At 40.2% G+C, this 17187-nt stretch overlaps 2 protein-coding genes across 11 annotated transcripts in view; both read right to left on the bottom strand.

Annotated features, from left to right (window-relative positions):
- LOC113034675 (mitogen-activated protein kinase kinase kinase kinase 3) overlaps window positions 1-1437 on the bottom strand; it is a 42997-nt gene extending 41560 nt beyond the window's left edge. For all 8 annotated transcript variants that reach the window (XM_026189491.2, XM_026189492.2, XM_026189495.2 and 5 more), the window contains exon 1: window positions 1185-1437. In XM_026189491.2, the coding sequence (XP_026045276.2) occupies window positions 1185-1283 (99 nt within the window). In that variant the 5' untranslated portion in view covers window positions 1284-1437. The remainder of the gene's footprint in view (window positions 1-1184) is intronic.
- Window positions 1438-2277: 840 nt separating this feature from the next.
- thumpd2 (THUMP domain containing 2) lies at window positions 2278-9270 on the bottom strand. Of its 3 annotated transcripts, none has more exons than XM_026190822.2 (11): window positions 9057-9270; window positions 7814-7952; window positions 7101-7685; window positions 6857-6993; window positions 6296-6373; window positions 6051-6103; window positions 5702-5789; window positions 4142-4213; window positions 3928-4042; window positions 3142-3262; window positions 2278-2850 (listed from the first exon to the last, which is right to left on the bottom strand). In XM_026190822.2, the coding sequence occupies exons 1-11, from the start codon at window positions 9165-9167 to the stop codon at window positions 2490-2492; spliced, it is 1860 nt and encodes a 619-aa protein (XP_026046607.1). In that variant the 5' UTR covers window positions 9168-9270; the 3' UTR covers window positions 2278-2489. The 3 variants fall into 3 exon arrangements, with proteins under 3 accessions (XP_026046607.1, XP_080144290.1, XP_080144292.1); XM_080288164.1 differs by having other exon boundaries at window positions 7842-7952; window positions 9057-9264; XM_080288166.1 differs by lacking the exon at window positions 7814-7952 and having other exon boundaries at window positions 9057-9072.
- Window positions 9271-17187: the final 7917 nt, after the last annotated feature.

Genomic DNA, 17187 nt, shown 5'->3' with positions numbered 1-17187 from the left:
CTTGTTGTGTTTCTGTTGTGGTACGTGGCTATTACTGCTGTTGTTTTGTGTTACATATAACGAACAATGACACAGTCGTTGAGACTATGATGGAGTTGCACAGCATTCAGGAACTTCCTTACAGTTTGGATTACAGGCTTTGGGTTCCCAGCACTGGGCCTCGGTAAAGTGTGGAGCCCAGTGACTAAGAGGCCAACTGTATTACACAGCCTACATAAAAATGAGCACCACAGTTCTTTAAAAATGACCCGACGAGTGCCTACTGACGTTAAAGTGTGAAAAACAACAATATGAAGTGGTTATTTCACGGTTGTTGTTGTTGTAGCTTGGTCAGATCTGAGCGCTTTAGCCAAAGGAAAGGCAGCTGTCAGTCTCTGTCCGGGATACGCGGACAGGTTTAACATGTTTTGCGAAGCCTCTACGATACTACAAACAGCCAGTAAACTATCAGGTAGTCTCTTTTTTAGTGTGTGTTCGTGTAAGGGTAACAAATCACTGCATGTTCACTACTTGCGACAGTTTTCTCATGTAGCATCAAGACGTCCCAGCTAGCTTCTTGATGCTATCAAGTTAGTAGTCCGTTGTCGGACAGCTAAGCTACCGCAGGTCTATTACCGGACAAGCATCAACCACTCCTACTTCTTCTTTAACATTAACTGCTGTTATTCACAACGCAATTTAGACCACAGCCACAGTCCAGCGAGTACAAACAAGCACGTCGACGTAGCACAATTTGTGCAACAACTCACTTACACGGAGGTAAATATGATCGGTGCTCAACAAACCAAGAATTAACGTTGGGTTTACATTAAACGTTAACTAAGTCTTAACCCAGGCATGTTAGCAGCCAGAAAACATTAACATAATGGTAACCCGGATCTCTAAACAAGCATGGATAAAAAGGCCAAGACAATAACAACCATAAACACAAGCGAAGTCAAACAGTTGCTGTGTGTCCGACAATGGAATTATAACATGAGTAGCACAGTAATTACTGTACCAACAAGCATCAAAACAAAAACCTTCTGGTAACAGCATATTAGAAACAGCTCACTTATGGCTATAGAAACGATTCGTTACTGTTATAACACCACTGTAGGACCACAAGACTGTAAATACGCTGGTGGTGTTTAACTACTCTGTGTCCGAAAATGGAACTATGTGATTGCGCACTGCAGTTTTACCTTGTACACATCTCCGTATGTGCCGCTTCCTATCCTCTGGATCAGCTCGAAATCCTCCTGTGGATTCCGCCGGGACAGGTCGACACTGGAGTTCATCATTTCCACTGCCGATTACGGCGCCGATCGCGCACGGTTTACGAACCCCAACAATGTACGAAAACAGATATTTAAAGAAAAACATACGGCGTCAGAAAATCCCAGCCTGAATCCAATGTAGCTCCAACATGGCTTCCACTGCGCATTGGGCATGCGCAATGGACATCATGGCGTACCCTCTCCATGGTGTCTGATGGGGGAGACGTGTGTTGTTAAATTTTAATGCGTTTGGAAACGGATTTCGTAGTTGAATATGGTAATTAAAATGCAATTAAATTATTACTATTTGCTTACTACTTCACTAGTTGCTTGTATGGATACATATTAAGAAACAGCAGAAAAAATACAAATTATAATCCAAACCTACACTGATTTCACTATATAATGAAAATAAAGTCAGATTTTGGGATTTACACAGGAAGCTGTAGGGGAAAGGAAATGAATGAAAAACACTAAGCTCTATGGCTGCATTATTTGGCTCCCTTAATGTAAAACTGGGCTAAGCAGGGCTAAACAGTGGCAGATGGCAACTTTATGATTCAGTGAGGGGGTCTGTGATGCAGGGAAAAACAATCCCATCTTTTCCTGTTACCGTTTTAGAGATATTTCATATTTTCCAGTGGTGTTAGCAAATAATGAAACAGTTAAACACACAATTGATTTAAAAAGTAAACTATTTTCTGCCATAAAACTCTTAAAAAAAAAAACCCCATACAGTCACCATGGAATGGTCCCCCATTAGCAAAACAAAAAGCAGGGGACTATGCCAGTGTTATTAACCTGAAAAGTGTTGAGAAGAAATTCACAATTTATCACAGTTTGATTAAAAAGTAATGCAAAAAAAGGCAGTGTCTGGCAATTTTATGAACATGTTGAGATACTGAGCAACATTTGTGAGTTGCTTTTTAAAGATAACCATAATCAATGAATAAGTGAGCTTGGGAATGAGTGCCACGGGCAGGATTTTAGAAATTAGAGGTCAAGCACTGCTGGAGGATTGGAAAATCAAAATTTCTTTACTTGTAAGCTTTCAAAAATAATTTCTCAGCTGCTTCCAAAACATATTTTAAATACCTGGAAATCTCATTTACAATTAAAAAGTTGTAAGCAAACCAAAACATGTTACAGAGCGGTTAAAACACAGTGGTATTTCAACATGGCCACTTTTTTTTTTACATGTTAGCAACAAAGAAAATCAAACCAAGTGCCTTAAAACATAACATCCCTGAAAACACAACAGTCTGTTTTGACATATTTATGAATAAGTCCATCTATTGCTCCTAAGCTGACTCTGAAAGTTGCTTGATGCTTCAATGAGGACACAGTGAAAGGGAGACTGTGTTGAAGCTTGGTTTCTTGGCTTGGTGAGGATTTGACCCCAGAGTGGATTTGGAAAGTCTGCTTCTTAGAAGGAGATCTGGAAGAAGATGGGCAGTTTTGCATCCCAGTCTGAGGCTTTGTTTCAGGGTTAGATGTTGGTCCAGTATCATATTCTATTAGAAGTTTTTTGAGTAGACAGGACAACTGAGGACTCAGGAGGAGCACCAGGATACCACCAGGACGGAGAACTCTAGACACAAACATTTGTTATAATAGTTGCATCTCTATCTTTCAATGCTTATTCCAATAATGGCTATGACATTTTTATCTATGCATTAATTTAGTTTTTCCTATTAAAAAAAAACTAACTAACTAAAAAACAGAACAATAAGACAGCTTAGGATGTGTACTGATGTGCAAAGTGACTCCCAAGCTAAAAATCCACAGTGCACACACATTCACAGAGAAAACAAGTAATGTTTTCTGTTTCGCCAAACAATTCTAAAAGAAACAATTGAGACCGACAAACATAGGAACAAACCTCTCCATCTCTGTCAGGATGAGTGGCAAGTTGGCAGCCATGTCTATTCTGGAGCCAAACTTCCTGCCAAATGGCAGGTCACAGATCACAGCGTCTACAGTGGCACTGGGCACAGGCAGTACTGCACACACAGAGGAGGACAAACAAGCCTAGAGGTAATTTAATATACGACAACAGGCTTCACACTAACCTCCCACTCACTGAGTCCTATCCAAAAAATGCAGCCATGCATCCACAGTGAAAATTCAGGAGCTAAGATTCAATATTTAACTTCTCAAAGACATGAATTTGTAATATAGTTAAAATTTAATTTATAGTAATTCAATTTATAATTTAATCCTTTTTAAAAATGTGAAAATGTGAGCTACTTTATGGTGGTCGGTCTTATCAAGATATAATTCCTCTATTAAAAAAAGAAATGTACTCTAAGATACCATAAAGACTAACCTCATATAAGTAACGCCAGTCAGGTTTGATAAGACTGAACATGTCATATGTGACATTCAAAGAAATGTGCACATTATAATTTTTTCATGTTTATCTATATTTTCACATGTCTGGCTAATTTTACACATGACTAGATTCATTCATGCACACAGGGCCATCTGTCGTGCGCCTTAAAATCCACTTGTATTGCACTGGATTTACAACTGGTGCGATTTAAAAAGTTAACGTCTGTCCCTCTTTTTAAATGAGAACATTAGTTTAATACAATTAAGTAAGACATGTATTAATAATGTAATATTTAGCTTACTTTACTGCTCTTTTTGTGTGCAGCTGACCTACCCAGAGACGACGCTTTCAGCAGGTTTATTCTGTTTTCCAACTCAGCAAATGCTATGTTCTCACTGGCCTTCTGCAGCTGTGCTTCATCAATATCCACACCCAGGAAACAGGCATCCTGAAAATCCCAGAAACAGGGATTTTTAAACCTCATAAACAAACTTTTCTAAACATTTCTACACTTTAAAGATCAACAGTACATGATTTCTTTTCTGACCTTATGCTCCTGTGCAGCTTCTATTAAGATGGTCCCCACCCCACACATTGGGTCAACCACACGGAAGCCTGGCTAGAAAACAGAACACAGCATACAGCGCATACAGCTGGTTAACCACAAAAAGTATGACTGTGACTGGTTCACCACACTGAATGCCAAGTGACAGACAACTAACATCATACTAAGGGCTCTTTAAGTGGATCAGATGGGGGGTGGTAGACTAGCCAAAGTACTTTCACTTTGTAAAAACACATGCTACAGTAAAAGTTGTTACTTTAGCACATGTAATTAAGTAAATATCAAAAATCTTCCCAGCTCCAAATAGGCAAAACAAACTAAACTATCCATCCGTTTTCTACTGCTTCTCTGGAGCTGGGTCACGGGGGCAGCAGCTTAAGCAGAGAAGTCTTGACCTCTTTCTCCCCAGCCACCTCCTCCAGCTCATTTGGGGGAATGCTGAGGCATTCCCAGGCCAGCTAAGAGATGTAATCTCTCCAGTATGTTCTAGGTCTACCCCGGGGCCTCCTCCTGGTAGAACATGCCTGGAATACCTTGCCCAGGAGGCATCCTAGTCAAATTCCAAGCAGCTGTACCTCCCAAATCGTGGAAGTCCTCACCCTATCTCTAAGGGAGAGCTCAGTCACACTCATTTCCACCACTTGTATCTGCATTCTCATTCGTTCAGTGGCTACCCAGAGCTCATGGCCATAGGTGAGGTGTAGATCAACAGGGTAAACTAAAAGCTTCATTTTTACGCTCGGTGTTTACAATACACAATAGACAGATACAGAACCTACATTACAGCAGATGTAGCTCTACTCCATCTGTCAATCTCCTGCACCCCTATGTAAAACCTCTACCTGGGCCAAAAACCTTTCCCTGAGCCGGAGTGGGAACGCCACCCATTTACAGTAAAAACCACAAACAAAACTAGAGGCAAATCATTTTGCTACACAAACATAAATGGAAGAGCTCTGCTTGCATGATGTGATGATGCCTTCTTATTTGTGCACATAATAATATAACTCCGTCATGGTTTCAGAATTCATCAGCACAATTTTTAACTGGCAGAAGGAAATTTGATCACATCACTCCGATTTTGACCTCTCTACACTGGCTTCCAATTGAATTTAGGACCCTTTTAAAGTCCTTTTATTGGTTTTTAAATCTCTAAATGGTCTGGCACCTGTTTATTTGTCTGACTTGTTGAAGCCCCATGTACCCACTCGTTCCCTTCGGTCAGCTGAGCAGTTGCTGCTAACTCTGTGGGTAACTGATATATATATATATATATATATATATATATATATATATATATATATATATATATATATATATATATATATATATATATACATACATATATATATATATAAATTTTTTTTTTTTTTTTTATTGCTATGTCTGGTTTTATTACTATGTGCATATTAGTATTGTACAGCACTTTGGTCTACCAGGTGTGTTTTAAAGTGCTATATAAATAAATGATGATGATGATGAGTATTCAAACCATAACCTGCAACAGGCACAGAACAGCTGTGTGTACAGTAGTATATACACCTGTATATGAGCCAGTGAGGCCATGGCCCAGGCTGTTGTAGACCTTAGTCCTGTGATTTTTATATAGCTCCGGTTAGCAAGAGGCAACCTGAAGGAAAGAAGACTCAACTTATTACTTCTTATCAAATTAATTACAGATATAATATTAAAGAGACCGGTTCATCTTAAGTCATTTGACTAAACATTTGTGGGTCTTAATGGCAAAAAGCAGTAAGCTAAACTTGTAACAGACAGAGCATATTATAAGCAGTGACAATAAAAGAACTGCATAATGTATAAGAGGTCTGTTGCTGTACTGAGACTTCGATGTATATTACTGTGTTAAATGTAAAACATCACTGTCAATAACCTGGTCAGTGGGATCCCGAGCAGGCAGTAGTCATCACTCAAATGGACATTTATCTACAGAAAAACAACAACAACAATAGATAATATTACAGCTGAAGTGCCAGAAAAGACAGGCAAGACTCTCTGCAAAGCAATTAACTACAGATGGACTATTTATATTGCAAACATTTCTATTGTAAGACAAAACTTAACTGAACTTATAATCAGTGCAATCCAACAGATTGTTTTTCAAACACAACTGATTACCTCCAACTGTGGATTCTTCAAGTCAGCCTTCCAGCCCAGCAGTCTGCTCAGACCTGCTCCAATCACTCTGCTCACCTCCTGTTTCACACAAAAGTAGAACATTTTTTTGAACATATCCACTGAATATGAATGTCTGTTTCTATGTGGATCCCAGGGATTGCACTTAGTAATATAGAGAGATTAAAAGTATATATCCTTTTAAACAATTATTGCCGCAACACCCTTTGTCTGGGTAAGTTAAACCGATAAACTATTAGAGGAGAAATGACAACTCGTATCTCTGAACATTTGTGTTAAGATAACTTATTCTTACATAAGTTGTGGTGAGTGTTGTGGTAGCATTAACATGTCGTGTTTTTCAGTGGTGGGAGAAACTAGAGCTCTTGGAGAAACCTGCTCAAAGCACTGTGAGAACTTTGAGACTTTACACTGAAGACTCATACCTACTTTAAACCCAGGTGCAGTTAATGCTAACCACTGAGCTACCATGCTGCCCCTGCACTTCATTTCTGTTAAACACCTGTAAAAAGAAGCAGAGACACAGACTTTAACATTTCCTACCTGTGCGCCCAAGCATCGTGACAGAGATCCAGAACATTTGCAGCTGATCCTGAAGGAGACCGGGATACAGGAAAGCAGCTCTGGTTTATCCTCACAGGTTGTCAGCAGTGTCTGATTTTTTTCTCCGGTGGTCTTCACTTCATATGGAGATAAACACGAGGAGACATAAATATATAAAGACTTTAACCTCAGAAGTCACTGATGTATAAGCCGTCTCAAAAATAAAATGTTGCCATTGCATTACCATTTTCCTGACTTTCTTCAGTGAAATCCTTTGCTATGTCATCCATCTTCCTGCTGCTACTTGCTCCACGGTGCTCCAGCCTGGATGCTGTGTGGTCACAAACTGGTCCTCCCCCATTGACGTATGCTCCATGTGTACAGTCGATAAACTCCTCTAACATCCCCTCTGCTTCTTCCTCTCTCGTCCTTTCTTCCTCACATGCCTTCCCCTTTTCTACAGTCTTCTCAATGCCTGTGTCCCAAGCTGCCACTTTCCTCTCCTTCTCCTCCTCATCTCTCTTTCTCTTCTGTGCCATTGTGGATACTCCATTTTGTCCACCACTTCTCTGTTTGTCAATCTCCTCCTTCCTCTCCCCTCCTGTACTTCTAAACTCTACAAGGCTCTTCTCCCCCTCTCTGCTCTGTTCGTCACTCCCTCTCATCTCATCCTCCCTCTTCCTTGTCACTCCCAGGGCAGGGCTTGATGTTTTGATGGTGTTTTTGCTGCCTGTCAGCTCCCCCTGCAGTCGACTCCATGTCATTACAGCACTGGTCCACTGATTCTTGTCATCCAACAGTCTGGACTGTAGCACAGAGGCTGCCTTTGCTATAAATTTTACAAAAAACGCGATACAGAAGTCAGTTCAGAAGTGGTATGTAAACACTGAATGGTATTGCTTATGTTTTTGTATTAATTGTATGTATAGGTTCTTGGAGTTAGTTTGAGGCTACTACCTGTGCTGGTGTGGGCAGACAGACTCACCGGCGAGTCTTGTTTCAACAGAAGAAAGAGTCTCTCTGCACCCTTCAGGTTACTAACTCTGTTGATCTTTGCAGAAGAGCTGAATAACACTTTACCTGGAATTTGACACACCTAAATGCAAAAGTCCACATTCACATTTAAGAGCTCTTCTACATCTTTCATCAAAAAGTTAATTTTTAACCCCGTCTTATAGTAGATTAACCTTCAGAGAAAGGCCACTTTGGCTTGGTCGTAGTGATTGAACACTGATAATCACTCATGTGGATGGCCAACAGTTTCTCTACACACTGAGACAACAGCTGGCTCAGATCATGTTAACAGTTGTGATCAGAAGTTTGCATACACTCATCATGGGCAGCAATTTGGGACTGTTGATGATTTCTTTGAACTGTTCTTTTTCCATAGTGATTGTACAGCGTACATCTTTAACAACTTTAAAAAAAAAAATTGGTGCACAGGATTAAATTTATTTTGTATTTTCTCTAACCCAAGCAGGTTCAAAAACGTACATACAGGCTCAAATAAATATCTATTAGCCCTTCTAATATTTGATTAAATGTCCCTTAGCACTTTTGCTAGCCAACAAGCTTCTGGCAAAATTCTAATTAGATATCTGCCCAGTCTTCTTGTCAGAATTAGTAGAGGTTATTTAAACTGGTTGGTTTCCTGGCATAGACCTGACTTTTAAAAAGACCCCACAAATTTCCATCAGGGTTGAGGTTAGGACTTTGGGATGGCCATTCTAGAGGCTTAATTCTATCATTCTTTATCCATTCCAAAACCAGCTTTGATGTGTGTTTGGGATCACTGTCTGGATGGAACAGCCAACCTTCAACCATGTGTCTGTTGCCAACACTTATTGAAGGAGTGTATGTACATATTTGAGGCTGTACGCATGCTTTAACCCTGTGCGGATTACATCGCGTGACAGCGACAATCACAAAATTACGTAAAGCCTGACTAAAACGTTTAAATAAAACTTTGCTGTAAATTTGAATATTTCCTATAACATAAATAAAAAAAAATTTCGTAATATCAACATTAGAAGTTAATTATGACTTTTTTCCCCTTTTCTTTCCACACAAAGAGCGTCCGTATATTTGTCTCTTAAAGGCTTTTAAATCATGAAGACCCCGAGGTTTTTATTTTGTTTTTTTGGGGTTGGGGGGGGGGGGGGGGGGTAGCTGTTAGTTGTTGCATGTAGCTAACACTCACGTCTTCAGCCGCTAGCTTCGTCTTCACCTCGTTGATTAAAAAAGCCTCCATACCGTTACCGGCCGTGCAGTAGTAACGAACCACATTCCCACCACTTCCCGGTTCATCCATGTTATAAAATGTGTCAAATCTCAACAAGCGACGCTCTCTACTAGCAACAGTCTGCTGAGTCTTGTTTGACTACGAAAGCCGCCATATTGGCTTGTTTGTTTACACCGGAAACGGAACTATGTCATTAATTGTTGCCAGTCGTTTGCCCACCAGCAGGGGTCTCTGTTTCACAGGGGAAAAAGTTATAGGTGTGTATTACATTTTTAAAATTAGAATACAAATTTAACGCCACAAACTTGAGTTTTCATATATATCTGTGAGTTTATTTGGACAACAGTATGCACATGTGGTCTGTGTATGTATACACATGAAGACTTTGACCTTTGTTCCTTACATTTATGGCATTGTTTCTATGATGACAGATATGCTACTCAGTGTCTTTTGCTCCCTGTTTTTAAATCAGATGTCACTCTCAACATAAATACCAGCTACAGCAGCCGAGCTGTTTTAGCTGAGGAAACAAAGATACATTTGCTCATTTTGTGTAAAATATTGTGAAGATGTTAAGTTACATTAGGCAGGCAGCTGCCCACATTACACTGTGACAATCACCAGTTATCTATTTTGAAAGCCTCAGCTAGAAAAAATGCAAAATGGTTTGTAAGGTTGGCCACAGGTCTGTATGTAAATGGGAGTTAGAGGATTGCTTCATATTTTGCTATGTATAATGTTAGTGTTTCTGAAAATCCCCCCAAAAATCTTTATTAACAAAGTAAACTAAAAATAGACATTATATTTTATAGTTTTAAAATTGGATAACAACTGACTTGAACATAATATGAAATAAAGTCTTTTTACTATGGGCACAGTGAATCCATTGATAGCTTTACTAATCTGAAAGTTACCTACCGGTATATTTTTATTTTTGTAGTTTTCCTTTTGTATATAGACAGGCTAATGCATTGCCGATTCTCTGATGTGAAGCAAGGCAGAAGAATGTACTCATAAAATGAACAGAATCATAAGAATATAACACTAAGAGCACTGCAAATGTAAGAAAAATATGCTGAAATCAAATGGTATATTATTTGAAACCTATATGAGACATTGGCACATCCATTTTTTTTCCAATTTTTTAAATGTATTTTTTCCTAATTGTCCAAATTAGTCTGTGATTGGCCTTAGTGCCCCACAAATCAAATTTATATACAACTAAATATGACTCGAAAATATGATTTAAATGGACGATTCCTCACTTGATGATGAAACATCCACTTACATACAGTGGGGCAAAAAAGTATTTAGTCAGCCACCGATTGTGCAAGTTCCCCCACCTAAAATGATGACAGAGGTCAGTAATTTGCACCAGAGGTACACTTCAACTGTGAGAGACAGAATGTGAAAAAAAAAAAAATCCATGAATCCACATGGTAGGATTTGTAAAGAATTTATTCGTAAATCAGGGTGGAAAATAAGTATTTGGTCAATAACAAAAATACAACTCAATACTTTGTAACATAACCTTTGTTGGCAATAACAGAGGTCAAACGTTTACTATAGGTCTTTACCAGGTTTGCACACACAGTAGCTGGTATTTTGGCCCATTCCTCCATGCAGATCTTCTCGAGAGCAGTGATGTTTTGGGGCTGTCGCCCAGCAACACGGACTTTCAACTCCCGCCACAGATTTTCTATGGGGTTGAGGTCTGGAGACTGGCTAGGCCACTCCAGGACTTTCAAATGCTTCTTACGGAGCCACTCATTTGTTGCCCGGGCGGTGTGTTTTGGATCATTGTCATGTTGGAAGACCCAGCCTCGTTTCATCTTCAAAGTTCTCACTGATGGAAGGAGGTTTTGGCTCAAAATCTCACGATACATGGCCCCATTCATTCTGTCCTTAACACGGATCAGTCGTCCTGTCCCCTTGGCAGAAAAACAGCCCCATAGCATGATGTTTCCACCCCCATGCTTCACAGTAGGTATGGTGTTCTTGGGATGCAACTCAGTATTCTTCTTCCTCCAAACACGACGAGTTGAGTTTATACCAAAAAGTTCTACTTTGGTTTCATCTGACCACATGACATTCTCCCAATCCTCTGCTGTATCATCCATGTGCTCTCTGGCAAACTTCAGACGGGCCTGGACATGCACTGGCTTCAGCAGCGGAACACGTCTGGCACTGCGGGATTTGATTCCCTGCCGTTGTAGTGTGTTACTGATGGTGACCTTTGTTACTTTGGTCCCAGCTCTCTGCAGGTCATTCACCAGGTCCCCCCGTGTGGTTCTGGGATCTTTGCTCACCGTTCTCATGATCATTTTGACCCCACAGGATGAGATCTTGCGTGGAGCCCCAGATCGAGGGAGATTATCAGTGGTCTTGTATGTCTTCCATTTTCTGATGATTGCTCCCACAGTTGATTTTTTCACACCAAGCTGCTTGCCTATTGTAGATTTACTCTTCCCAGTCTGGTGCAGGTCTACAATACTTTTCCTGGTGTCCTTCAAAAGCTCTTTGGTCTTGGCGGAGTTTGGAGTCTGACTGTTTGAGGCTGTGGACAGGTGTCTTTTATACAGATGATGAGTTCAAACAGGTGCCATTCATACAGGTAACGAGTGGGGGACAGAAAAGCTTCTTACAGAAGACGTTACAGGTCTGTGAGAGCCAGAGATTTTCCTTGTTTGAGGTGACCAAATACTTATTTTCCACCCTAATTTACGAATAAATTCTTTACAAATCCTACCATGTGAATTCATGGATTTTTTTTCACATTCTGTCTCTCACAGTTGAAGTGTACCTCTGGTGCAAATTACTGACCTCTGTCATCATTTTAAGTGGGGGAACTTGCACAATCGGTGGCTGACTAAATACTTTTTTGCCCCACTGTATTTGCCGAGTCCTGAATTTGATGCCAGTGAACCCATCAGCGGTTGGTTTTAAAAAAAGTAGAGATGGACCGATCCGATATTACGTATCGGTATCGGTCCGATACTGACCTAAATTACTGGATCGGATATCGGAGAAAAATAAAAAATGTAATCCGATCCATTAAATATCACGAAAGCACCTCGCAAAACTTGCAACACGCCGTAACTCGCCTCAGAACGTTAGCACGTCGGAGCAGTATGCATCACGTGATAGAGCAGCTGTGGCATGCGGGACCTGTCGGTGGTCTGGATAGCATGTGGAGCTTCGCTAGCAACCTGGCATTTCATCTCCGACAAAGTTATCCCCGAGAGAAGTAAAGCAAGTGTGTAAGTCCATCTCTGAATGTTTGTAAAGCATGCCTGCGTTAAGCTTAACAAGCGACTGCCTCTCCTGCTGCTACTTCAATCGTGAAACTGCTTAAATGATCAGGTGATCGGCTTTTCTGTCGCGAGTCCGTGTCTCTTGTTTGTTTTTGGCCCACTTTGCACCAGAAAGAGGAAACCAGCGGCTGAACAACAGCAGCACGTTTAAGCTTGATAAGCTGTTGTTAGAATTTATTTAATATTTCTTTCTACACCAGGATCTTTTTCTACGTAGCTGACGCTGGTAACTGTGCAGGGGCGGATCTAGCAAAGTTTAGCCAGGGGGGCCGATAGGGCATTAACAGGGAAAAGGGGGCACAAAGACATACTTTTCTTTCTTATTCTCATTTAAAATGTCGAGCTTTTAATAAATAATTATCTGACACCCAAAGTTTTAATTTGATGTAAAATGAATAGAAGTCAATTACTGTATATAGTGACTATTAAGTCTAATATATACCCTAGTAAGCTATAGTACTTTTTACTTTGGGAAGGTACCATCTGTGCAGTCTGCAATTTTGTTGAAGAAAGATGTTGAATCTATTTAATATTTCTTGAAAAATAATTGATTTCTGTGCATTTTTTTCACACTGCATCAAATTAAGGTTGATTACGTCGATTAAGCATCATGAGGTGGCGTGTGAGGGGTGGTTCCTTATTTTTTATTTATTTATGTTTGTTGTTGCTGGGAGTTGGAACCCTATTAGTTAGGTTGCTTAATATTTACGCTAAGTACTCTTTAAAATACCAGAATAGGGAGGATGGTGTAGGTCTAAGTTTATTAGATTGATCAGTATTGCTGAACTATGAAATATTTTTTTTGTATACAGGTATAACAGAATAGCTTTAGTGTAGTTGTTGTTTTAAACTTGAGTATGAACTTATACAAAATGCAGCAAGATATTTAAAAAAAACAGTTTTGTTGATTAAAAAACACTATATCGGATTCATATCGGTATCGGCAGATATCCAAATTTATGATATCGGTATCGGTATCGGACATAAAAAAGTGGTATCGTGCCATCTCTAAAAAAAAGCCCCAAAATCCCCTATGAGCAAGCACTTGGCGACAGTGGGGAGGAAAAACTCCCTCCTAATAAGGAGGAAACCTCCAACAGAACCAAGCTCAGGAAGGGGCAGCCATCTGTCGCGACCGAGTGGGCTTAAAATGTTCACTGACAACTGAGGTGTATGCAAATATGATTTTAGGACCTGAAGTTGAGGCCAATTAGGTAAAAAGAAAAATGCCGAAGCAGCCAGTTCTTCGTCTATGGTTTTATCTCTAGCAGGCTCTTAACTTCAGGACTTAACTTCAGTCCGGGGTGCAGCCTGGACTGTTTAGAGACAGACCAGACCACCTGCACAAACCAAACACTTTTTATTAAATTTTTTCTACAATCTCAGAAGGAGAGAGGCACTGAGGCACAATCTTCCGCCCCCTCGCTGTGCCCCCTCCTTCTGACAGAAACTTCCTACAGAGCAGGCATGAATGCTGCCTGAGTGGACATACACAACTCACAAGTTCCTGGCTCCCTCAGCTCCTCTGCAGAGGGTTTCCCTTTAGATGGACTGAAAATGCATAGTCAGTATTTTGAGCCATACACTTCCATACACTTTGTCCACACACTTTCAATTTTACATTTCTTCCACATGAGTTTGGGCATTCACATTACTTACACGCACCTCTGCCGCAGTACATTACCTGGAGGCGGCTGTGAGCAGGTGTCCACTGAGAGTTGAGAGGAAAACTAATAAAATCCTGCAGCAGAAGTAAGTGGTTCCATTCAATTGTCTCTATTTTTCTTATCTAGGAGATACAGAGGGAGCCTCTTTCCAAATGTTTCGACACTTACTCTAAATCCCTTTCTTATCTGTGTTTCTCTGCGTGCCTTGCGACATTCTGTCTTTTTAATCTTCCTTTTTTTCCTGTGACATTTTAATGACCCCAACATATTTAATCCCTTTACTTTATTGGATGAACAGTACTGTGCCTGCTGACTTGTGCTATAAAACCCTCAAATGTTGGCAAGCTGGTGTAACCTATCACGGTGTGATGCATGCTCACGACAAAGTGTCAAATTATGGTGAGTAAATGTGTTTTCATAACAACAGTGAGGAAGGGAATAACTTTTGATTGATGTAATATTACTTAAGGCGGCAGTGTTTATTCTAGATGAATTCATTAAGTGTGATTTGCCTACAGTTTTTTTCTTGTATGCATATTAAACAAAATTGTATCACATACATAGAAAGATTTGGGAAGTAAATGTTTGCAGTTGCTGTTGCTAAAGCCACTTCATTAAATCATAAAAGCACATCAAAGTGCCTTAGATCTAAACTTTTGTGGACTGCAGGATGGAGATTAGAGCGCCTTTGCTCAATGACACCTTCACTTAAAGTTCAAGATGGATTTACTGGGTTTAACAAGACACCCTCTCCCCCTTTTCTTTACTGCACTCCTTCTCTTTAAAGTTTAGCATGTGCCTACTTTAATCAGCCCAAACTAGGGGATGTAGCCATGTAGAAAGGAGACATTAATACTCTTTTCAACAGCCGTCATTTGCAATAATTAGCCTCGCAGCTGCTAAGTGACTATAACAGCTTCACAATATGGATGCAGCCTGCTACACCAGTCAAAGCATGATGTATTACTGTACATTAAACTTGTTTTTATTCTCCTCCACACTCCATAAATGATGGGAGGAAGGAAAGAGTGAGGAAGAAGGAGGGAGGCAGATGAAGGAAGAAAAAGAGGCAGAAAATGTCAGATGGAAGGAGAAAGAGGGTGAAACTCTTAAATGGGAGAAAGAAATGGGAAAATGATGCACTCAGGAATCCCATGTGCTTAGATATGCCATACAAAATGAAAGCTTTTTATTACAGCTCTATAATGCCAGCCTTATTAATGGATTCTTGAACACAATACATTATAGGAGGAGAATAATAAAAAGTGCAGCTACAGTTGCAAATAAGCACAGAATTACAGTGTTAAATTTCCAGAGACACAAATATGATCAGAGCATCTCTATGGTGATACATGCTGTCATTTGCTGTGCACTAAACATATTTTATGTTTCATTTAACTTAATAAATAATGAAAGACCGAGCGCCAGCGTTTCCCACTTCACACATTTTTTTTTAGCATTATTTCTTTCAGCTACTCATTTTAGAGGTCGCCACAGCCAATCATCTGCTTTCTTGTCCCACCTTATCCCTAGAAATCTTTGATTCTGCCCCCTCTGGGTCAGCCCCCTGTATTTTTCTTAGTACTATGGTAGCAAACCATGCAACATAGCTGGTCACTACCATCATATGGGACCAGAGAGAATTAATCAGCTGACATGAATGAACACAAATGGACTCCATATGAAAAATGGAGCTTCATCTGCTGGGTAAGGTCTAATGATTGTGGCTGAAAGTTTGGAAAAACAAAATACAAGTTTTCCAAAAAAGTTAGTGCATAGTGTGTAGATGTCAGCCATTATGTGGATGCTAATGACACAGCATGAAGCACAGTCACACAATGATCAATTATGCACCATAAAAGGCCGTGCTCTAAACCACAAATCCACTCCCACATGAGTGGATTTCTGACACGATGACATAGGAAAAGACATACAGAAGCTTCGCTTAGGCACGTTTTCTAATCTACACCTGTTCTTCACACACGCATAATAATATTAAGAGACTTATAATCACACTCGCACAGACTTAAATGTCACAGATTGAATGATCAGTTTTCTAATTAAAAACTAAATTGGAGTTTCAAGTGGTATTATCTCCTAAAATTACACATTCAGCATGTGATGATTAATATTCAGCGCAATTTCAAGAGAGCTGTCATTTAAAAGGCCAGACTATTCAGGCATGGTTGCGTGTGTGTGTTTAATTAAGGTAGGTGGAGTCCATCTGTCATGCTCCTCCAACTCCTGTCTTTTATAAGCACCACCTTTGCTTTATCTTTTATTTTCTCCTTTTTCTCTCTCTCCACACGCTCTTTTTATTCTCTCTGCTTTCTTTCCTTTTAACCTCTCTCCCAGGAGGAAGTCTGATCTTTAAGAGGAGAGTGTAAAAAAGATAGAGACCATGAAAATTTCATTACTTATATGTGTCATGTATGTGTGCATTCTTGCCTGTTTTAAGTGCTGATGTGTGTCTGCTTATGATGCAGATAAATAATTACTGCTCTCAGAGGACTGCAAGTGTGCCAAGAATCCATGAGGGGGAGAGAGTAAGATGGAGACGCACTCTGACAGCGGCAGAGCTCAGCTAGCAAACACTGCAACTAACTGTCTGTGAAGGTTCTCACAGACAGTTACATAGATGGCTTCTTTCACTCCTCTTTGAAAGAGGAGTGAAAGAAGCCATCTATGTCCACTATGAGCGACCATCTTTGAACAGAGGCGGTGGTTTACGGCACCAACTATCTGCCATCTATAATCCAGTTTTGAGTTCCCTCCCCAGACGCCTTAACGCCCACTCACATCCTGGGCCATCTGACCTCAGGAATTCGCATGACAAGGTGGGGCCAGGTTTCACAATGAGCTCACCCGAAACCCTGGTTGATTGGGACCCACACCCGCTTTCACACCTTGGCTCAGGTGATTAGAGGATCATCAGGGGGTCCTTTTGTCCCTCTTTGGGGGGATACTCCCACTGGGTTTAAATCTGGGACTCTCGGCCATTTGACCTTAGAACTGAAGAAGCTTCTCGGATGAGAGGTGAAACGTCTTCAAGCAACTTAAAGAAGTCCAGACGCTAGGGCTGGGCGATATATCAAGTTTTTTAAAAAT

The sequence above is a fragment of the Astatotilapia calliptera genome, chromosome 13, assembly GCF_964374335.1.
Source record: "Astatotilapia calliptera chromosome 13, fAstCal68.1, whole genome shotgun sequence".
Classification (NCBI taxonomy): domain Eukaryota; kingdom Metazoa; phylum Chordata; class Actinopteri; order Cichliformes; family Cichlidae; genus Astatotilapia; species Astatotilapia calliptera.
This window is presented reverse-complemented; position numbering and strand designations above follow the sequence as displayed.

Bases quoted from the DNA above. Each gene is read 5' to 3' on its own strand.
- thumpd2 (XM_026190822.2), bottom strand. From the start codon at position 9,167: ATGGATGAACCGGGAAGTGGTGGGAATGTGGTTCGTTACTACTGCACG. The intron at 7,953-9,056 runs GTGAGTGTTAGC...TTTTGCATTTAG, and splicing joins CGAAGCTAGCGGCTGAAGAC to GTGTGTCAAATTCCAGGTAA. The intron at 4,043-4,141 runs GTCAGAAAAGAA...TGGGATTTTCAG, and splicing joins AAGCTGCACAGGAGCATAAG to GATGCCTGTTTCCTGGGTGT.